The sequence below is a fragment of the Corythoichthys intestinalis genome, chromosome 12 (genome assembly GCF_030265065.1).
Source record: "Corythoichthys intestinalis isolate RoL2023-P3 chromosome 12, ASM3026506v1, whole genome shotgun sequence".
NCBI lineage: Eukaryota > Metazoa > Chordata > Actinopteri > Syngnathiformes > Syngnathidae > Corythoichthys > Corythoichthys intestinalis.
The window spans coordinates 28,187,057-28,211,196 of NC_080406.1; the positions used below are offsets into that span (position 1 = coordinate 28,187,057).

The 24,140-nt window shown below is 40.6% G+C and overlaps 2 protein-coding genes across 2 annotated transcripts; both read right to left on the reverse strand.

The window, feature by feature from the left end:
- Window positions 1–1,529: 1,529 nt before the first annotated feature.
- Window positions 1,530–23,707, reverse strand: cops8 (COP9 signalosome subunit 8). Its single transcript, XM_057853171.1, has 7 exons — window positions 23,571–23,707; window positions 19,691–19,761; window positions 19,569–19,617; window positions 19,012–19,144; window positions 8,265–8,372; window positions 8,117–8,179; window positions 1,530–2,665 (listed from the first exon to the last, which is right to left on the reverse strand). Exons 1-7 carry the CDS (start codon window positions 23,640–23,642, stop codon window positions 2,586–2,588), a joined length of 576 nt encoding a protein of 191 aa, XP_057709154.1. The 5' UTR covers window positions 23,643–23,707; the 3' UTR covers window positions 1,530–2,585.
- On the reverse strand, window positions 8,379–15,381 carry trim63b (tripartite motif containing 63b). The gene has a single exon (XM_057853169.1). It carries the CDS (start codon window positions 13,159–13,161, stop codon window positions 12,124–12,126), a length of 1,038 nt encoding a protein of 345 aa, XP_057709152.1. The 5' UTR covers window positions 13,162–15,381; the 3' UTR covers window positions 8,379–12,123.
- Window positions 23,708–24,140: the final 433 nt, after the last annotated feature.

The following is a 24,140-nucleotide window of genomic DNA, read 5'->3' on the forward strand; positions in this document are numbered from 1 at the left end:
CCCATTCCATATATTGTGCTCGTTTTGTTTTTGTGTTTGTCCTAAGGTTTCAAAAAAAAAATGACAAAAACATAGTGAAAGCACAGCTTCATCATTCCATCCGGTCTGATATGTTTATCTGTTTGTACACACGTGCACCAGAAAGCAAATTTAGTCCTGGCAGACATCTTCCAAGGCTAGCAGGGGAGTCAAGTAACTTCTCACGCTCACACTACCGCAGGCATGTGCACCGTCAAGATGTCCGCTGGTACTTGCTTAACACATGAACAAACATGCGGCAGTATACATGAGTCAGGACGGATGCACATAAAGATAAAACTATGTATAGATATAAAGCAACTTCCAAATGCCATAAGATCATTGGAAGAAATTGGAGAAAGGGCAACACAGGTTCAAACGTAAATGCGTCCCAGTATAGTTAGAAAAAATTAGCCCCTAGGTCCGACCAATTTTGTTTAGTTGAAATTGGGAATCATCATATTGTCACTCACTGGAAAGTGACCTTCGTCTCTGTTCTCATCAGAATCACTTATGAAAACAATATGACGATATGAAAACATAGCAAAATAAGAAAACTCAGAGGTCTTGTTAGAAGTAGGAAACATCGGCACGATGTAGTGTAAAGTAAAGCGCTTTGAGCGCCTTGAAAGGTGGAAAAGCGCTATATAACACCATAACCATAACATATACTGTAACTTGCAGTACAAAGTAAAGCTTCTTAAAATGTGTTCCCTCGATTTTAGACCAGGTTTCTCAAACTGACTGCACAAAGGGCAACAGTGGCTGGTTTTCATTCCAACAGATCCAGCACAGTCAGTTTAACCAATGAGGCTTCTGCTGAAACAAGCAGCACTAACTGAAATCACTTGTCACCAAATTGGTGAAAAAGTGTTCTCTTGTGAGGTTGGAATAAAAACCTTCACCCACTTTTGCCCTTTGTGGAAATTTTTTTAGAACCCTGTTTCAAACCATACTGAAATTATGGTACCTGATGATGGCTTTTATTTTTCATGCCAAAAGTTTCATGAAAATATTGTTTCAAAAATAATTTTAAGCACTATCATTTAAATTTTCAATAAACATCCAGTCCAACGTAGAAATTTTGCATACTCTGCCACCAAATAATCTATTAAAGCATAGTACAGCTTCGAGCAAGGGGCATGACCTTGTTTTACATTTTTAGAATTTTGTTTTGTAATTTTGAAACGACGCCAGAAATTTTAACTAGGTAGACCTGCATGACTTAACACTTGTTATTGTAGCCTATTTTTCTCACGAATAATCAGTGATTCCTCATTTCTCGAGGTTAATGGGGACCGAAACCTTTCGCGATAAGTGAAAAAAACCACGAAGTAGCGCCCCCCCAAACCATTTTTTGTGTGTGGGTGTGTGGGTGTGTGTGTGTTCAATGTATTTATTCAGATTTAGCATTGGAAAGAAATACATATAAGAAATCTTTTTTTTCACTCCGCCCCCCCAAAGTATAATAAAAAAAGGATAATAAAATTGAAAAAATTTATGTTCATATATATTTTAATAAATGGTTTTTAAGCACTTCAAATGTAATAATTATGATAAGTTTTCAACATGTTACTCTCCCAACGAATTATTTTTAAACAAGAATACAGTAGAAAAATTTTTATCTTTATTAAATGTGTCATTGAGTGAGTCCATTCAAGCTGCTCACTTACACACAATGAGTTGCCACAGCAACTGTTTAACAAGTTAAACGATGATTGACACATGCGGCGCTCTGAAGTTTCAACTTCAAAGCATCTCTGGCAAGATCAAACCTTAACTTCTGTCAGTCACCGTACACTTTAATAAGCAACTCCAGTGCACTGCCAGACCAATAAAAACAGCAGGAGGGAGAGTGAGACTATGTGATCGGATCGGGACAGCTCATCTGTATTTATTTTTTATTTATTTTAATAGAAAAAAATCTGTGATGGACTGAGGGCGCGAAGTTTGAAGCGCGAAGTATAGAGGGATCACTGTATTGCAAAACCTTATCACAATATATGTTTCAAAAAAGAAAACTAGGAGGTTGGCAACGGCTATAATGAACAAAAGTGCAAGCGCTGTCACCACATTTTTCATGCCATAATCATATGTTAAATAAGTATCCAGCTAAATATAGAAAAGCTGATAAAGAAGTACAGCCAGTCTCCACTGCACTGTAGAGTTCTGTTCCTACAGCAGCAAACTTCTGTTCTTTGTCATTGTGCAGACAAACCTAGTTAATGATTTTGGTAAATTTGAAACAATATACAGTATGTTGGGGGTATAGTACACACCACAATACTGCTATTAGGTTAAAAATTCAGAATAAAGAAAACTGAATCCCTGAAAATTACATTTAGGATCGTTACATTGTGTATCCTCTGGCTCAATCCAGCTGATATTGAATTGCTGTAGTAGGAAATGGTGCGAGGATTTTGAGGTTATGTTAAAAAAATAAAAAATAAATAAACTCCAATATCATGACAGTGTTTTCAAAATGTTTTTATCAGAAAATCATGAAAGCTTAGTTATGTGTCTGCACATGCCTAATGTAAAATGGGTGAGAAGAGTCACAGTTGTTATCAGTTCTCCAGGAAAGCCACGTAGTCGGTCAGTCTGGCCAACTGCTGCTCGTTGGGAACTGATGAAACAGGGGGAGGATCTGCAAAGGGGACAGCAGAGAGACATTCAGTCATCCCTCTTTACATACATCTCTTTACATACATACGCCGCTTCAACCCCCACGTGTTTCAACTCAGGTGTCGACATACACATATGATCTCACACCACCCGTGTCTTGTTAACGACCTGAAGGTGACTGAGTTTGACTTGACTGAGACGCTTTCGAAGCGCGACATCATCGCTTTGTGTTCATTCAGACCAGACGGATTTCTTTCAGAAGATTTATATGATAGCACAGGACAACAACTCCGTACCAATGGCGTGCTGGAGGGAGGGTGGTGGTTTCATGTTGAACATGTGTGCAGCAGATGTGTGTTTTTCATTGGGTTACAGAAATGTGGACATGGACTAATAAAATGCGAATGCAAAGAAACAACATTGTGGGCTCGTTTTGCAGATGTCAAATTCCAACATGGTCTTCGAATTTTTGCTAATGAGTGCTTTGCATTTTCTGTTGTACCTTCCAGGCTTTTATATTCATGTTTTTTTTGCCCTGCCTAAAAGCTCTCCAGATATTTCTGTTGTCAACTGTTGCTGTTTTTCTTGATTTACTATCCCAGGCTCCGGCCTTTCTGTGTGGAGTTTGCATGTTCTCCCCGTAACTGCGTGGGTTTACAGTGGGCACTCCAGTTTCCCCCACATCCCAAAAAAACATACATGGTAGGCTGATTGAACACTCTAAATTGTCCCTAGGTATGAGTGTGTGCGCAAATGGTTGTTTGTCTCCTTTTGCCCTGCGATTGGCTGGCAACCGATCCAGGGTGTACCCTGCCTACTGCCCATAGTTTGCTGGGATAGGCTCCAACACCGCCGCGATGCTCGTGAGGATAAGCGGCTCAGAAAGTGAATGAATGAATGAGATTCTTATTCTTAGTTACTCATATTCTTAGATGTTTCTTTTCTTTTCAAATTGCTGTAGTATCTGTGAACATTCGTGTAACGGTTCTGACCGATTTCCAACATTCTTGCTTTATTTCACCCTCAAATGTTGGTGACCTCTCTACCTAGTACTTTACTGGCAAAACTATGATGTGGGGAAAAAAAAGGCTCGAGAAGTAATGTAGACATGTGCCGATTACAGATTTCAACGTATACCGCGGTTTGTAAACGTCACGGTTTCTAAACCGCAAACTTTTTCCGTCATACCGTCCCTACGGTATTAGCTATTTTTTATGTCCCAAAATGCAAGGAGGAATAGCTTGCATGCAGCTGCAAAACTCAACTCTCCCCCCTGGTTGTTGCTCACTTTCAGCTGTGCTACACAATGGCTGGTGGAGGTGAAACTCCTAGACTTTCCCCCCATTGAAGAAAATGAAATCGCTGGTATGGGAATACTTCGGCTACAGAAAAGTTACAAACGACCACGGCTTAGAGAAGGAGGGCCAATCAACATGTAAAACATGTTTGCGGAGGGTGAGTGCTGAGGAGGCAATACCTCCAATATGATTTCCCATTTAAACAAAATTAAAGCTCAGAAAACACTATCATGAACGTTTCCTACCAGCTACAAGAGGGAACACCAGCGTGTTCTGTGTATCAAGCGGTGTTAAAACAGTGTTTTTTTTTTTCTCTCTGGCAACTGTCTGTGTTGAGAAAGAAAGTGTGTTTATAATGTAAATATGATACAAGTCATACACATGTGCTTTATATGAAAAATTATTCAACGATTTTTGTTCGGTAATAATGTTGGGCTACAGGTTTGCGCTCACCTAAAGGAATATCTTAAAATATCTTTTTTTTTTTTTCAACTTAACATTATGCTTTTGTTCCAATTTGCTAATATGTTTTGAAAAATAAAAATCCTGCTCAATGTAAAAAAGTTATATATATATATATATATATATATATATGGCGGAAAACACAGACAAGACTGAAAAAGCAGTTTCTGCCCTTGCACCCTTCTTTAAATGAAACTGCTGTATTTTAAGCCAAAACATTCAAACATGTTTGATAGAACAATATGTCTATATACTGCCATTGCAGATTCATGGCGCATTAAGCCCCCGAACTATTTTTAATGTGTCCATTTTACCCTGGAAACCCCCGTTTACAGACATTGCGCAACCGCTTTTGTTTCAACCCAGCAATGAAAAGAAGGTAAGTAATTATATTTATTATTTAAAATGTCTGTCAATTTTAGCTTAGAATCATTAATTGGTGTCTAATATTTCGTTTAAAAAAAAAAAAAAAAAAACTAAAAAAAAAATTCACTCGCATATTTTAAACTTTTAAAAAATGACGTCACAATGAAAAAAAATGGTGTCTTTAAATAAGTCACAGATATCTACCTCATAACTATGGCTTAATTTTTTGTTGTTGTTGTTGTTACTGTCACATTTCCCCCAGTATGTTACATGATAATCAATCCAAACAAAGAAAAATGATAAAAAACTTTTAAAAAGATAAATATATGAAAAAGAACATCTCGACCACTCCTTGATGTCAGCGATTTCTTCATCGTGACCCTCTTTATATTACCATGTTTCACCAATAAAATCCCCCCCAAAATCCAGCTGTGGCCATTCACATCTGTGTCTTGACAGTCGATGATTCATGCTACATGGAGTTTTTGGATCGAAACAAGGTAAGTACGCGATAATATGTCATTGAAATCATGCAGTCTTTAACTATGCTCTTGCGTGCTCTCACGTCCAGTTAGGGTTTTGCTGTTTATTTTTTTTTTTTTTAAATGCCCTCCTGTTCAAAATGTTTCTTCCCCCAGAAAGCTTTCCAAAGATGTATCACACATGCATATAGGACAATTTTGAAATTTGGCCAAATTGGGGGTCTCAGACCGGATGTCTAATTTTCTCACGATCAGTCAGCCGACTATTTTTTACAATTAGTCGACTAATAATTTTTGATTTCCTTTTTTTTTTTTTTTTTTTAACTAATTTAGCAATGAAATTTTTGTTGGTGCTTATTAATTCACAAAAACATTTTGGAAGTCTTTATTAAAGTACAAATACACATATAAATAACAATAATTAATCACACATAAACAATGTGGTCAAATGCTGATAGTAGGCCTGAACGATAATGGAAAAAACTATCATTGCCATTTTTGGGAGTTAGCGATATTAAGACGAGAAAATTTTTCACCAAATAACTTGAATAGCTCCGTTTGGGACAGCTGCACTGTTGACCAAGAAAAACAGTTTGGTCGCTCTGCCTAGCAGGAGGGAGAGTGAGACGCTGTGTTGCTGTACGAGCATGAAGCGAAAAAACATGAATGTATGTTGTTTTTAAATAAAAACCCGACCCTTTTCACCCGATTCCGATGCTCTGAAAAATAACGCCATCGGCCCTAATTTATAAAACTTAGTTTAATCCAGGATCTACACATTTGCTGCGTTTATGAAGTAAAACAAAAGTTTAAATGTTGAAAAAAAGAAAAACAATTGCACGTCCTGCGATGTGACTATTGCGCATGCGCACATTGCGATGGCGATGTTCAAACGATATATTGTGCAGGCTTAGCTGATAGCATTGACTAGTGTGAAAGAATGGAACGCAAACAGATTCTGAACACTGACTTCGCCTTTCCAACATGATTCAAAACAATTCTTGATAAAAAATAAAAAAAAATCTAGCATCATCATTATTATAGTATACTACTGCTATATATAATAGTATTATAATAATTATAATGTTGATTGCCAATCGTTTTATTTTGTAAAGGGTGTTATTTTAAAGTTCTAAGTGTAGAATTAGAATTTTGTAGTATTATTGTATTTACATATTATAGTATTAATTCTGAAGTATGTGGTATTAACTCCAGAAATCTTTATTTATATGACAAATGTGACGTGCTTTCATTTTGAAATGTTCACCGGAAGTACGTTCACTAAACCGCTAACAACTTTACAATCCGCAAAAAGCACTTTTCGTCATTGCTTGTGGTGTCACTAATAGATAGATTTTTCGTTTTGATTCTTTTCGTATGCAAATGCTGTTAACCAGCGATTTTTCATGTTTGAAGTGTCACCTTTTAAACGCAAGTTTGCGTTTTGGAAAAGACTGCTGTTTTATAGCAGGTTAAAGTAGGTAGTCTTTTTTCCCCCCATTAGTCTGAATGTAGCAATGCTCATGTTTACAGTGTTTAATATAGATGTGTTTCCTTATTTTGTATGTGTGAACTGTAACTCTACGGCGTGTTGATGACCAATAAACATCTGGACTCAAGAACTGGAGTGTCATGTCATCTACATGCACGCACGCGGTGATAAAACGTAGCCGTGAAAATTACCCATTACTCATTTTTATTTACCTTGTGATAAATGGACTCATTGCATATCGCAACAGGCTTAGCAACTTCAATAAAAAATGTCATTAATTAGATGGAACTACGACGCCCCCCCCCCCCCCCCCCCCCCCCCAAAAAAAAAAAATTCTCCTCGGATCTACACAATTCACGTAGGTCACCCTTTTTGACTTCAAAACAGCTAATTTCGCCGAAAGGTGAGTGATTTTCATGCCTGATATATATATATGTATATACAGTGCCCTCCATAATTATTGGCACCCCTGAAAAAGATGTTTTTTAGCTTCTAGTAAGTTTTTTTTTGTTCAAATATTATTGGACCTTAATGGAAAAAAAAGAAAAATCCAACCTTCAATACAAGTGCATTCATTCAGCGGGGAAAAAATCCCACATAAAGAAAAAATTATTTGACATCAAATAATGTGTATCACAATTATTAGCACCCCTGGTGTAAATACTTTGTACAACCCCCTTTTGCCAACAAAACAAGGTCTGGGGACTGAGATGGCCATGGAAGGAGCTTGATTTTGCGTCTGGTGAACCATTTCTGTGTAGATTTGTCCATATGTTTAGGGTCATTGTCTTGCTGAAAGACCCAGTGACGACCCATCTTCAGCTTTCGAGCAGAGGGTAACAGATTTTGATTTAAAATGTCCTGGTATTTCAAAGCATTCATGATGCCATGCACCCTAACAAGGTTCCCAGGGCCTTTGGAAGCGAAACAGCCCCACAGCATCACTGACCCACCCCCATATTTCACAGTGGGTATGAGGTGCTTTTCAGCATGCGCATCTTTCGTGGCACGCCAGACCCACTTGGAGTGTTTGTTGCCAGAAAGCTAAATCTTGGTCTCATCTGACCAAAGCACACGGTCCCAGTTGAAGCCTGGGACCGTGTGTATTTTTGTGAGAGAGAAGCTAAAAAACACACCTTTTTCAGGGGTGCCAATAATTATGGAGGGCACTGTACGTATATGTGTGTGTGTATTTATATATATTTTTTTCTTTTCTTTTTCAAATACAGGCACATGCCTAGTTGAGTGTCGCATCCAGCTGATTCAAAATTTATTAGATATTTTTTACTCCGAAAATGCAAGGATGTACAACATTCAGTATGTGTAAATTATGGAGTGAAATATTGATCTTTTCCAGATATAGTGCCACCTACCTGGCTTTTTAGGCATAACCATTCTGGTTGTAGGGTCTGCCTGCCAGCCCTGACTTACTACACCTTCAAGGGAGGAAAAAAAAAAATATATATATATATCTTTTATAAGTCCCCAACACACCAAGTTGAATTTTCTGTGTCGCTTTACCTTTTACGGCCTCTTCCACCGAGTAGCCCACAAAGGCCGCGAAATCTTCGGCCGTGATGGATGTGTACGCCTGCGCCACCAGCGCGTAGGCCCTTTGTCGCGTACTCTCTGGGAAGCAAAACAGAGAGTGATGACATCACTGGACCAAAATGTCTGGCAACCCCGTTGAAATGAATTGTAGACATAATGAAAAGGCAAAATGAAATCATGACAACTTAATTGTGTTGGCAACAAAACAAGTATTGACAGAGAAAATGATTCCATTGGAGAATATGTCATACATTCGGATCCAATTTGAATATTTTAATATTCGCAACGTGACAAGAATTTGTCAAAATGCTGAGTCTGGTTGAAAGTTGCGGCCACATCAATCAGAGTTTAACGGAACGGCAATTCAAAAATTAATGATCGAATGACTTAATAAACACTTTCACACTCTCTGCCAAATTCAAACACTGTGACACTGAAACTGACTAGTTCTCCTACAAATTCCTACAATGACAGCAATTTGGCTCTACATGTTTTAAGCCCACAGTTACATGAGCAATCTAGGTCAGAAAAAGTCTATCAACCAGCAGTGGCTGGACCGTCTCAGATGTCAAAGCCTTCTTCCCTCAGTTCTTCCTGGTGCCGTTGTTTGCGAAGATAAGAGCCAAGTACAATCGTGGCCAAAATGTGTTTTGTGCACTGCTGCTTCCAGAAGCTCTCACATTAATGCCTCGGGGTTGTGGCCTCACATTTTTTATATCCTAGCAACCTCGCTTATGTGTATCAACACCCCAGCTCTTGTCGACCACAGCGGCCATCAGCCGTAACAATAGCGTTGTCTGATGACAAAAGACAGCTGGGGGAAGAAGTGCGGAGATTTGTCAAGACTATTTTCCCCATACCCCCATCCAGTCAGCTTCCTGTCTACAATTGCTCTCGTTTCTGCTGTAGAAACTTGAGTTTTGGTCAAGGTCTTCGTCTCAGGTTAAGAGTCTGGGTGTCATCCTCGAAAGCACGCTCTCCTTCCGGTCACATATCAACAGCATCACCAGATCAGCCTATTTCCACCTTTGCAACATTTCTCGTCTCCTCCCTTCTCTCACCCGCCATACCGCTTCCACCCCGGTCTGTGATCTAATAACCTCCCGGCTCGATTATTGCAACTCACTGCTCTTCGGTCTCCCTAACAAGTCCCTCCAGAAACTGCAGCTCCTCCAGAACTCGGCAGCACGCCTCATCACTCGAACCCCCGCAACACGCCAAATCACCCCCATCCTCCGTCAACTGCAGGTCAGCAGGGTGTCACCCCTCCGGGTGGGGATCCTGTCCTGCCCCGGGCCTGTGGGCCATGGGGTTCCCACGGTGTGCCATGTCGGTTGGGGGGGTTGCAGTGGTGGCTGCTGGTTTGGGTGGGTTGGTGGTGGTGGAAGCAAGCTTGGGGAGCTTTGATGAGTCCACTCGTTCCTTCTCTGGGGGTCAGTTAATGGGGGAACGGATGGTCCTGGGGACCACCCTGGATCCCAGGGGGCTGTCGGTGGCCCCTTTGCCGGAGATGCAGGAGGAGGGATTGGCCGTGTTCGCTCACCCCTCCTGATCGGCTGGGGTGTTGCCCGGGCTCTGGGGCGGCCCCTGCGTAGCATTTCCACTTTTCTGCAGGACTATCACACGTCTGAGTAGGTTCACGTATGACTAGGTGCTATCCATCATACTCGAGAGATTGTTGGTGCCAGGATTAGCAGTCAGGCAGCATAGAAAAGGATGTTAATATATCCACACTTACATGTGATTCACATAATACTGGGTTCCACACCTCACTTTGATGATTTGTGTACGGACCCGCAAACCTACTCACATCTCGTATTGACTCACCTCCCCTCTGCTTTCTCCTCAGTTATCAGGCTCCATACATGGGTTCTACGGGTAAATATAATTAGCTAACAATAGCACCACTATGTTAAAAGGTAGCAAAGGTGTGTAATGTATTTGCTGTTGTTGTTTGTTCTTCTCCTCCTCTGTCTGCTTCCTTCCTTTCTGTCCCCCCATAACCCCTTTCTGCTCGCAGCTTTCTCCTAATAAATAAAACACAACGAACAAACACAATGGGAGTATGTCAAACTCCCATGTGATACATTAAAACTGTTCAGACCATAAGGACATTCAGGTTCCTATTCTCCATGTCTAATCAGCTGAACAGGACAGGTTTAAAATATTTTTTTTAAAAAACATCAGACCTGTAAGAAAATTCCACTTCAGAATGCAACAAAGTTTCTTTGCAGCCAACCCAGGTTCAAAGACATCATGCGACAGATTTAGCCAAGCAGCCCCAGATAGGCCTGTTGTGGACAGAGTTCATTTATCTGTACACACAGGACGGGCGGGATAGTTTTAGTATATTATGTAAACCTACAACAATATGCTCAATAACTATCATGTGCTGCGACCATAACTTGCTGGATATTAGCAAATCACAATTTTTCTTGAACGATGTTTTTATGACAATTGCAGGTTTTTATTTCATTAAATGACCCCACTTATTTTCATGTGTGTTTAAAGAATAAGGGAAAAAATGTCCAAAATAAGCTAAAAAAATATCTTAGACGATAAATTTATAATTGACCAGTATTACCATGATCGCTAAAGACTCACCAAGTAACTCGGTGTATTTTGATCGTAACTGTAATTTTGTCTTTGTGTTTAATCAAAACAGCAAACATGCTAACAATTGCTCTTATTTCCAAAAACAATCATTGACATTGTTGCCTTTTTTAGACATGTCACAGATCAAACCAGTAAATGGTTCACCAATACATGTGCGTGCATTTTCTGCACTGTCAAATTGAATTGATTTTAACTACTATTCGTTGAAAAAAATAAATCAGGATAATCGATTATTATCAAATATGAAAATAATTATTAATTGGAGTTCTAATAATTTTCCAGATTAATTTCTTTAACAGGTCATTGTGACCAGCCACATGGCAGGAAGGTTATTAATGAAACTGTGAATGATGTTGGAAGCTTTTGAAGGCACACATTGGAAACCACTAAGAACGAGTGAGCGGTGAAGCCAAGCAGGTCATCTCAAGGGGCTTTCTGTAACCCAGCCCCCAACCAGACATGTATTTTTATCGCAGTCTCTCGACCCCAGGGTGATGACGAGAGTGGCAACTGCATCGGTCATTCTTAGTGCGCCCTTTCTGATGCTGAGAAAAGACGTCTCAGTGCAGGAGCGGCGTTTTATCAAGAGGCGGGTGGGAGGGTGAAACACGACCTAGCCTGTCCTTCTCTGGCGGTCTATTCTAGGGCGGCTATCACTTCTCAGCCTCTCACCTCTTAAAAATAGCCTCCGTTTTTCACCGGCAAAGGCAAAGCCTGCAGGACATAGCATTGCTTTTATTTTTAAAAGCTGCCTACAGCTATGTGAAAGCCTTGCTGACTCTTAACAAAACGTGTCAAAAGAACAAAGGACATTTCTGGAATACTGAGCTCAAAGCTAATAATAAAGACTGTTCACAATTTTGTGTCATGCAACTTTATTTCAAGTTCCATTCAAGTCCAAGTAAGTCAACCAAGACAAAGTGAAATGGCAAATATCGACGCAAATCTGCTACATTTTGAATGAAATCAACACATCTTCGACATTCATTATTCTAACCTTGACATCTCCTCTTAACACCGACGTTCAAGTGGTTCAGAAGTACAAAAGTATAAAAAGGAAAGTTATGTATTCAACATTGATGTTAAATATTGCACTGAAAGTACTGGCAAGTGATGCTACCCCTCCATAACTTTATATCATTGACATCCACAAGTCCCTGCCATACTCTTGTCAGAACACCTTCACAAGCAAATAAGTCCACCACCACTTCCATTATTCCTCTTCTTCCTCCTCCGCGTCATCAAAATCATCTTCGCTGTCTGAGCCAAAGTCCATTTTCGCAAGGATCGCCTCAGCGTGCTCTGTCGACACGGCGAAGTGATCCATCTTCTCAAAACCTGGCTCAGGCCTCTCTTCGCCCATTGAGCCTTTGGCAGCATCTTTGGTCTGCGTTATGAGGCCCTTGGCTGCAACCAAGAACTCGGCAGCGCCGCTCTGCTCTAGCGCCCGGACGGCTGAGTCGGTAAGGTCAGTGCTGGCCTGAAGCCGCTCGCCGTAACGTTGGGACATGGCCCGCAGCGCGGCTACCTTGTCGTCTTGCTCTTTGCCGATCTGTTCCAGAAGTACAGTCTTCCGCTCCTCCAGGACGGCGTAGAGCAGGTCGAAACGTTCAGCAAGGCCTTGCTTGGCTCGCTGGGCGTTTTCCTGTACGACTCGGCAAGCGTCTTCCATCTGGATGAGCAGCGACTGCAGGCGTCCGTTGCTGGCCACAAGGTTATCGATGGCGTTGCTCAGTTCGGTCTTTTGGGTCTGGTAGACAGCCTCCAAAGGTGCAACCTCACAGTCTTTGTGCTGCCCGAACACTTTGCACATGGAGCACGTTGGAGTCTGGCAGGTTTTGCAGTAGATATTGATTCTCTCGTCTTCGTGCTCCTGACACTTTGGCTCTTTGGACTCTTTAGGCTTCAGGGAGCTCTCTGTGTTGTTGTTGCCACTCACTTCTTGCTGCTGCTTGTAGATGTCGATAATGTTCTCCACCAGCAGGTTCCGCTGGAGCCCGTGGACACCGTGGCGGTCCAGCACCACCTCAAAGCGGCATGTTGGGCAGCGGAAGACACCGCCGGAAAACCGGTATGGGTTACGGGAGTCGTAGAGGTCGCTGGCACAGCTACGGCACAGGTTATGCTGGCAGGGCAGAATGACCACAGGCTTGGTGAACATATCCAGGCAAATGGGGCAGCTCAGTTGCTTCTCCAGGCTGTCCATGGGGCTTGGAGGCCGAACCAGGGAACCACTCCGTTGCACATCCATGATGGTAAGTAAATGTCCAAATTCTTAGTTGGGTGGTTGGGAAAAAGTTTCAGAAAAGTGATGCTCGGTTACACTTGCTGTGTGTCAGCTACTAGCTCGTTTATAGATCAACTCTGGCTGACCAACTAGTGGTGCTGTCCTTTATACCTCCCCCTTCACAGCTGGTGACATTCGATCCCACCAACCAAAGCACACATTCCTGCCTGCTTGCTCGCCGGCCCGGGGAACGTTTCACAGAAATGACACCCCCCACCCCCACCCATTGCAGCATGTGTCACATGTCCCAGTTGGCCGTGTGTAGCATCCAACGGTTGGAGATGGACACAGTGGACGGATGGGGAAATAAACAGGGTGCATGTGACTGATGTAAAAGGAAGCCAAACAAGCAACTCTGTACATCGTGTGAGACATATGCCTTCAAAAGCATGTTTTGTTGTTTTGCCCCTAATGTTAACAGGGGACAAACACAATTGCTAAAGTACATTTATTAGCTTCACTTAGTTAAGATGAATACATAACACTTTTCATTTTAATCAAACAACTACACAATGGTACCTCTACATACGAAGTTACTTCGTTCCAGGACCTTGTTTGTCAGTCGAAATGGTCATATGTCGAGCAGAATTTTCCCATAAGAATATATTATAATTTCATTCATTCGTTCCACAGCCCAAAAACCTACACTAAATCCTTAATAAATACTGCTGGTACTATTACAAATGGCTATTACACATAGCAAAACAAATACATTTTTAGTAAAAACTGGAATAAAATAAAAATAATTCCTGTAACAATGTAACGGATTGGGTTCTAATGTGGCGGACAGGTTTTACGTGCTGTACCAGAACGCACCGCTTCGCCGACGTGACACAGAGAAGGAGCGGTGCGCTTTAGAATTTACTTTACTTTTAACGTTTCGTTGAGAACACCATCAACTGAGGTGGACAGTAGGCGTGTTGTGTTGGACAAGTTCTGAAATAAATGATAAAAACCTGACGTAGCTGGCGATTTCTTTGGCGATGTTACCACAGAAATAATTGTCACCTTAACTTATAAAGACTGGCGAAAGGAGGTCAGCGGAGGACAGTGGAGAACGTTGACATTCTACGGCTGTATTGTTGAGCCAGTTCAAGGATGCACACCCCACGCTCATAGTTTTCTATCATTTCCATCTTCATTTCAATGGTAAGCATCACATTTTTCCTTGTTTCACCCCCTGTACCAACCTTTTTGAAACCTGTGTTGATTTCTCTCACAAGAAAATGCGTCCATTTGCAGTGCTGTCATGTCGTCATATTTCGAGCATATCGTCAGTAGGGATGGGAATCGAAATCAGATTCCAATTCCGAACCGGTTCCTAGTGTTTCGAGACCTTGACATCACAATGAAACAGCCTTAACGATCCCTTTAACGATTCCTAAAGATGCGTATTGCGTCGTGACGTGTCTTGTTGTCCAGACGCATCAAACTAGCATGGCGCCAAGAACCGCTCGCTCCAAAGTTTGGCTACACCTCACCAGGAAAGGGGGAGAAAATGATAGGCTACGATGGTTTAGCACGAGCATTGTGGCCGTAAACATAACAATGACAGCGCGTAGGTTCAAACGCTCAAAAGTGTGTATTCACTTCACGAGGAAAAATTACAACAAAGCGACTTGCAGTCATTGCAAGGTGGAGATAACTGCATCGGGAGGGAATACGACTGTACTGTCCTCACCGAGACGCTAAGGCTCAGTCCTGGCTATACAGCTAGCTAAACTCCCAAATGACGATGCAGAAGACGTTTGTATAATTTGCTGACTTTATTCAACCATCACTTGAAGAGTTAAACTAAAAATAGAAATGAAACAAATCAATTTCGTCCCCAATAACAAACAGGTTCGCATCAACGTAAATCAGCGATGATTAGCTGTTAATACAATAATAACACACACAGTTAGCATGCGTTCGCTAGCATTAGCACATCGTTCAAACCACTGCACAACTGGATTTAAGTGTCCGATCGCGAGTGGAAACACACAACAACAACACAAAAGATGATACATACAGGCGTTGCCTCTAGATAGTTTAAAAACATTAACAAAGAACGTAGGCTCATAGCAGTGTTTCTTGCTCTCACTAACTCGCTCGCTCGCTTGGATGCGGCACTTCTTCGCATGTAAGCGCGCTTTTCTTCACGTAAGCGCGTTCTTCTTCGCGTGAGGAAGCGCAAGGGCGTCCCCACTTGAGCGTGAAAGCACCATAAAAACTAAAAAGCATGCTTTTCAATTATTTCAATATAATGGTAAATAATACACTTTAACTGTTAAAGTGTATTATCCCAAAACTACGGCCCGCTTCCGCATTTGATCCGGCCCCCTGAACAATTTTTTTTTTGGGGGGGGGGGGGGGGGGGGGGGGGTTTGTTCCAATAATGTTATTTATTTCCTAGCTTTTTTATGTGAAGAACCCAGAGAGGGTTATTTGGTTATTATCTATTTAATTAATAGTGTTATTATTATATTATATTACTATTTTTATTTTATTTACTTTTGTTTCATGAAAGATCCAGAAAGGGTTATTTGATTGTGGCTTTCTGAAAAACAATACATTTTTACATTTAGGCACTCCTGCAAATCGTCACACCTTTTCGGTTGCAAACTGACCCTGGCCCCTTTATCAGAGAAGGTAAAAGTTATGTGGCCCTCACAGGAAAAAGTTTGGGGACCCCTGCTTAACACATATTGCCAAAGGCAGAACAACGACCTATATGCCAATATATACCAATATTTTTTATTTCTATTAGAAAAATGTTTCAGTAAAATGTTACACATTCTTGTGTATTTGCCACTTATTGCCACAGTTAACATTGAGGCTTTGGGCCTCTTTTGACCTCGTTGTGAGTTTGTAAGGTTGTGACTTCTGATTAAACAAACTACATGGCAATCATAACATTTGTTCTTCTTTTTCCCCAAATTAGAATCGATAAGAGAATCGATAAAGAATCGAATCGTTAAGCAATATTGATAATGGAATCAGAATCGTAAAAATCGTATCAATTAGTCGCCGGATGTAGAAAGAAATGGTGTGTCAAATTTTACGTTGGATGTTGAAAAGATCTGTATTTGTTTTATTATCGCTAAAAAGACTTCAACCCTGTATTTCGATTTTGCTGCTCTTCATATGTTCCATTGTATTATTTTCATGGAACCACAAAAATATGTTGAGATTGTCAAAGAGAGAGGAAAATGATCGCTCTATTCGCTGCTTAACTGATTGTTTGAGTTTAAATATGCTAAACCTGCAAATCCTGCATCCACACCTTTCGTGCAAATGTGCGATAATTTTTAATTGGACATGTACTGCTCAAACTAATCATGGCCTTTTAGGATACGTTCATTCTGCAGGTCTTAATGCACGAATCCGATTTTTTCGTGTTTTTCCGACTCGAGTGAGGCATTAACTTGACTGTCTGAACGGGACAAGTTGCATAGAAGTGGACCATTTCAAATCCGATCTGGGTCCCTTTCATATGTGGTTTAAATCCGATCTGGGCCACATTTTTCCAGAAAGTCGCGGCGGTCTGAACTGGCACGTCTCCCAAATCGGAATTCATGCAGCAATTACGTCATCAAAGAGCGAGGGAGACAGTACGCTACGGTAGCGGTGCAGCTATGCGTTAGCGCCTAGCTTGCCTTGAACACGACTTTTGGGGAAGGGTCGGGCTTGGCAACAATCATTAAAAAAAATAAAAATGGGTTGAGGGTAAGACTGACTGATCGTTTTCTCTCTCCTCTATATGAGCAATATTTCAAGATTGCTTACTTGGCTGGGAGTCGACAAACTGCCCGTATGTCTGTGACATGCACGGACAGCGCGTGCATGCTATCGATCCACAGAAACTTTGAATATAAAAATAAACGGGGATTATTTATGTCTGTTATTTGTATCCTCTTTTTGGACATCCAAATACGATCCCCCTGGAATAACGGATGACAGCCAGAATGTGTAGTCATTTGTTTTGATGCTTTTGCATTGGTCTTATTGCTCAGTGTGTGTCGGACTGCGAATTAGTGCGCATGCGTAATACTTGAACAGTCTCAATGGACAAAGGCCTTCTGAACAGGCACGCCAAAAAAAACAGATGACAAAAAATCGGATTTGTGCATTAAGACCTGCGGCATGAACGTAGCCCTAGTATCACCCAAGCAACAAAACCAAGAAGGATTAAAAAATAAAAATCAATCAGTGGCTGATTTTTCATTGTTTTAGGTTTTAGTCAATGCACCCTCTCACTCAAAGCACTTTGCCAAGCATTGTTCGAATACCCCTCATTTAACCTCAATTTAATACACAACCTTGGATACATTGTTTCAACTACAGTTCAGTAACATATACTAGAACATAAGATGAAAACATGATTTAAAGGTTTGGGCAAAAAAGTAGTTGAACTGAAAATAGCTAGTTAGTCTATTTTATCGGATGAACAGGTGATGCTGAACCATCATAGGGGAGTTAGTATCAATTTGTTTACTCCTAATTCCTAAGTGAAGTCTTTCCGTTTACACGTGTCAACGCATCCACTGGCAATTATCATTCCGGTATTTCCATCAAGTGTCTTGTGACAACTGTACGTCAGCTTGTACACACCTCTGGCACATCAACATGAGGCAGCACCAAAACATGACGGCGATGCTATTATTAAAACACTTGCACAAGTCAACGTCACGTGGTATGAACCTACTTAAGTACACAAAAAAATGTCTTTGTATGAAAAAACAAGACAAAACACAGTAAATCCTGTCAATCTGAGCTTTGTTTGCTTGTGAAATTACACTTGTGTAGGTGTTGTAACTGGATTTAAATGTTTTTTTGTTGTTGTTTTTTTTATTTTTTAACGTCAATCATAACTGTCTAGGTGCGGTGTTCAATTGGTGCCCCCTGCTGACGGATACCATCCTACACATCAACAACAGTTTATTGATATTCATTCAATTAGAGGTGTGACAAAATATCGAAATGGTGATATATCGTGATACTTTGTATCCCAAAAGGTTATTGATATGCGCCTGCCAAGAATCGAGATATTGTTTTAAAAAGGTGTCAATGTTTAAAAAAGATAATAAAGGAACCAACAAGTTGCTACCAAAATCTTCCACCATAAAAGTGTTTCAATTAACTCTAAGGCTACATTGATGGTGCTCGACTCCCAATCCATTTAGACTGGGAACGTTCGTTCATTCGAAACCAGAGCACTCAGTCATTCTGTACGATTTTCAGGGCATTTACAGGTCATTTCCTGTTGATTTTAAGTCACTGCCTATTTATTTGGGTGATTCCCAGGTCACTTCCTGTTTTATAACTCAAAATAAACAGGAAGTGACCCATAAAATACCCCCAAATCAATAGGAAGGAACTGAAAATCAAAAGGTAAATGACCTTACATGGCCCAAAATTACCTCATTGCCTGGCATTGGCTGCCACTGACAGCCATAGACATTCAATCCGTTTGAAGTGGGAGGGATGGCAGCACCAGTTCAAATGGATTGGACGTCTACTAGTGATAAACTCATTCCAATTCACAGCAGAAGCTTGTTTTTCTGTTTATTGGTCATTTGTAGAATATTACAGAATGATTTCCTGACCAATGTATCGATAATCGTTGTATCACCATATCGTCAGATCATCGTTATCGTGAGCTTTGTATCGCAAATCGTATCGTATCGTGAGGTACCAAGAGGTTCCCTCACCTACATTCAATACACTTAAGCTCACAAGTCATCAAATTTTAATGAGGTCAAAAACAACTAGTTCATAACATAACAATACCACCACATGTCCACATATTGTTACACTCACACAAATATTTACCTTGCAGGGCCTCCATCACCGGAAGAATATTTTCTGACCACTGATAAGCTGCAATAGATGTGTAGATACCGGGAAAATCCCGCTGCCAAATGTGCTGCCCGACTGTCCAGATTGCTGCTAATTCAGGATTTGCCTGCATCCAACAACAACAAAAATTGTTTTCTGGTCACAACTGTAAATGGGTTTCGGACATGTGACGGTTACACTTTGAGGTTTTTAAAATGTTGGTCTTTCTTTTTGTTAAGGTACTATTTATTTATGTGGAAAAATAAATAATGACAGACAGGTGTTTCTTTTTTGGGTGATTCCGAGCAAAAGGTAGCCTTAGGTTTTTTTTCTTTTTTCAATTTTTGTATTATTTTAAACTTCTATGCAAGTAAGTGTGTATGTTTCCAACCAAGAAGGAGATGGTGGTGGTAAATTTTAATTTATGAAAATCACTTTGATTAATTGACAGATGACCAAAAGTCATGGTATTTTTGTTTTTCCATATTATGTAATAGGATAAGACACTTGCAAAACATATCCTAAAAATGGCTGTGAGGTATAACGCTCACCGCTTTTATTGCCTGAGGAATCCGCTTCCAAAGATACCTGCCGTTATTCCTGTGGAATCCAGAAGGACACGTGTTGGTAAACAAATATTCCTCAATACGTTATATAATATTTCCTAGCTTACATATCATTATGTAGTAAATACAGTGCCAGAAGCTGAGAATATACTTGTGGGGTCGCAATGCCTCCTGGTGCCTGTAGGAATATAAAAATAATAAATTACCATTTATGATACGGTGGCAAGGCAAATTTATTTGTATAGCACAATTCAACACACATTGATTCAATGTGCTTTACATCCCATTTAAATCAGCAAGAAACAATTAAAAAAAAACAATTGAGAAATAAAAATAAAACCAAAAGAAAAAAATATGTTAAAGTCACATTCATATTGATTAGTAAGACAGTTAAAAAGAAACCAATTAAAATAGGAAACAGCACAAGTCAGACTGCAGATTTGAACATTAGGGGCAGTTAGGCATATGCTATACGAGTACAGTGCAACAATTCTAAAACAAGCCAATAATCATCAGGGATGTGAGATAAACTAGAGTGATCCATCGTTTTCGCGGTTAAAACCTGCCAGATACGTGAAAAATCGCGACGAAGCCCCCCCCCCCCCCCCACCCCCAGAATTTTATTTGGTGTGTGTGTGTTGGGGGGGTTTCCATGTATTTATTCAGATTTAGCATTGGAAAGAGATACATATAAGACATGTTTTTTCACTTTTTACTATACTTTTTTTAATTATGTATATATATACACTCACAGGCCACTTTATTAGGTACACCTGTCCAACTGCTCGTTAACACTTAATTTCTAATAAGCCAATCACATGGCGGCAACTCAGTTCATTTAGGCATGTACAGATGGTTTAAGACAATCTCCTGCAGTTCAAACCGAGCATCAGTATGGGGAAGAAAGGTGATTTGAGTGACTTTGAACGTGGCATGGTTGTTGGTGCCAGAAGGGCTGATCTGAGTATTTCAGGAACTGCTGATCTACTGGGATACAGCCATCTTTAGGGCTTACAGAGAATGGTCCGAAAAAGAAAAAATATCCAGTGAGCGGCAGTTCTGTGGGCGGAAATGCCTTGTTGATGCCAGAGGTCAGAGGAGAATGGCCAGACTGGTTCGAGCTGATATAAAGGCAACAGTGACTCAAATAACCACCCGTTACAACCAAGGTAGGCAGAAGAGCATCTCTGAACGCACAGTACGTCGAACTTTGAGGCAGATGGGCTACAGCAGCAGAAGACCACGCCGGGTGCCACTCCTTTCAGCTAAGAACAGGAAACTGAGGCTACAATTTGCACAAGCTCATCGAATTGGACAATTAAAGATTGGAAAAATGTTGCCTGGTCTAATGAGTCTCGATTTCTGCTGCGACATTCGGATTGTAGGGTCAGAATTTGGCGTCAACAACATGAAAGCATGGATCCATCCTGCCTTGTATCAACGGTTCAGGCTGGTGGTGGTGGTGTAATGGTGTGGGGAATATTTTCTTGGCACTCTTTGGGTCCCTTGGTACCAATTGAGCATTGTTGGAATGCCACAGCCTACCTGAGTATTGTTGCTGACCATGTCCATCCCTTTATGACCACAATGTACCAAACTTCTGATGGCTACTTTCAGCAGGATAATGCGCCATGTCATATAGCTGGAATCATCTCAGACTGGTTTCTTGAACATGACAATTAGTTCACTGTACTCAAATGGCCTCCACAGTCACCAGATCTCAATCCAATAGAGCATCTTTGGGATGTGGTGGAACGGGAGATTCACATCATGGATGTGCAGCCGACAAATCTGCACCAACTGTGTGATGCCATCATGTCAATATGGACCAAACTCTCTGAGGAATGCATCCAGCACCTTGTTGAATCTATGCCACGAAGAATTGAGACAGTTCTGAAGGCAAAAGGGGGTCCAACCCGTTACTAGCATGGTGTACCTAATAAAGTGGCCGATGAGTGTATATTTTAATGAATTATTTTTTAAGCACTTGAAATGTAGTAATTATGATAAGCTTTAAACATGTTACTGTCCCACCGAATTATTTTTAAACAAGAATAAAGTACCGTAGTGGAAAAATGCTTGGCTTTATTAAATGCTTCTGTTACCTCCCTTGGCTGTGACTCTTGGAGAGACGTGGAAATTACAAACTGCTCAGGATCACTTTCAACATGTGGCGTTTATTGTCGAGAACACAACACGTCCAGCTGCCTCGAACGTCGCCACACACACACATTCATTCCAGCGCGCGCTTCCTTATCCCCCCGGCCAAGCATATGCACACAGAGCCTGTCTGTTCCAAGGCAGCAATTGAAACACTTCATTGAGTGAGTCTACGCAAATCCTCACACACAATGAGTTGCCACAGCAACTGTTTAACAAGTTAAACAATGATTAAGGCATGCAGCGCTTATGAAACTCCTGACTCTGGCAATATCAAATACAAACATCTGTCAACATTGTTGACTTTAATAAGCAACTCCGGTGAAGTGCCGTGTTGCCTGACAAACAAAGAGCAGGGAGAGGGAGGGAGGGACCGAGAGTGAGACTACGCGATCGGCTCGGGACAGCTCATCTGTATTTTTTTTTTTTCCTTAATAAAAAAATCCGCAGTGCACTGAGGGTGTGAAGTTTGAAGCACGAAGTAGCGAGGGATCACTACTGTCAGTAGTGTCACTAGAGATCAGTGTTTTTCCACTAGGGTTGAACTTGAATTCTTTTTTTTAAAGGCTTATATAAAAGCATCTTGTTAGCTGATGAGTAGGTGTTGCTAACAAACACTGACAACATACACCAGGATCAAAGGAGATTATCAGACTATCGATTATATCACTAGGCAAGAAGCAAACACTCCAAAAGAAACATTCAAAAGCAAAACATATTTTGGAGACATGTCCTGCAGTTTGAAAAAAAAAATTAAAATGAAATGTAAGTTAGAGGTGCTTGTGTGTATTAATTTCCTAGATCTCTCTCTTTTTTTTTTTTTTTTTTTTTCTTTTATTCTTGTGCAGGTGAACACAGACCTGAGGCAAAGGCTGCAAGGGGACCATATGGCAGCATGCATCACATCGACTATAAATGAACCACTTATTGCTGATTTATGAAAGAGCCCTCAAATTGTTTTGTTTTGTTTTTAATCCAGGAAAATCAAGTGTTCGCAGGCAAAATGCAAACTTTGCAAATAGATCTTTGTTATGGTTTTTCCTGGATAAAATACTCTTTCTTAAAAAAAATCTCATTGATACAATTTCACCGCGGCGCAGCATGGTGGGCTCCCAGACTCCGATGCAGCCCACCACCACCACAGCAGCTTTAAAAAAAAAAAAAAACAACAAATCAGGGGAAACCCTGCTAATGATAGTAACAGAGCATTATGTAATATTTGTAAACAGAGCTACCAGCAGCAGATATACCAGCAGGGCTCACTTTATTACAAAAAATATGATTCGTCATTTACAGGTGACATGATTTTTTTGCATTATTTTTACTGGTCTAAAAATCGGACAGGTATCGGATCGGTAACGGCAAACCATAAATCTGCACAGGGACATCCCAATCCGATATACTTGGTCCAGTTACATCAACATCTGTCCAAAACGTTTGAGCCAAATTACAAAGTTTAATGGAACAGTGTTAAATAATAATAATGAAATGCAAGCATTGAGTAAGTTTCGGATTTACAGTGAGAACTTCTCTGACACATTAATCGATCGGTTTTGGTTATAATTGATAGCGTCAACGTTTTGAACGCCCCGCCCACCACTCGCCATCGAGCTGACAAACTCTTGCTAAGAAAACAGGCCAAATCTAACAGCGGAAAATACACAAATTTTTCAATTAAACACTGACATTGTGGGTTGAACTCGATTTTTGGGGCGCTGTTAGCTTTGTCACATTAGCACCCTCACCAAGTAAACTCATAATCGAAGCTGAAGCGGCAGTAACAAGGTGTACACAAATGAAAAGGCTTCCTCCTTTATGGTGACGTACCTCGAGCTCTTGAGCTTCACATTGCTCCAGGAGTTTGTCAAAATTTTCTTCCATTATCACCGCGGAAGGCATGATGAGGGATTACTGTTTGTTGATGTCGTTCTTCTTCTTCGTGCATGTCTGGCGCTTTGCTGCCCTCCTTCTTCCATTTCAAACATTGCAACCTTTAATAATGTTTTTTTTTTTTCATACCCAGAATTATTCATTTTTTATAATGAATAATATTTAATGATAATAGCACACAAATTAACGCTTTCAGGAACAGTGGTCACTACAGTGGACAGCTCTTCAAAAGTTGACACTTAGGAGTTAGGACCTTTAACCCTTTATAGACCCTACCCACCGACGTCACAAAACCACGTGCTCGCTGTGTGGTTCCGCCCACTTGTCCGTCATTTTGTCTCTGTATTAGCATTGTTTTCAATTGATCGAGGAATTTAAAATGCATTTCATGGAAGACCCGGTGTTTTCTGATGCCGTAAACTCACTGGATGTGTTGCATAAAAGGCGTTATGTGGAAAAGCTTCGTTCTATACAGTCGCCAGATCCATATTTGATGCCCAAATTGAT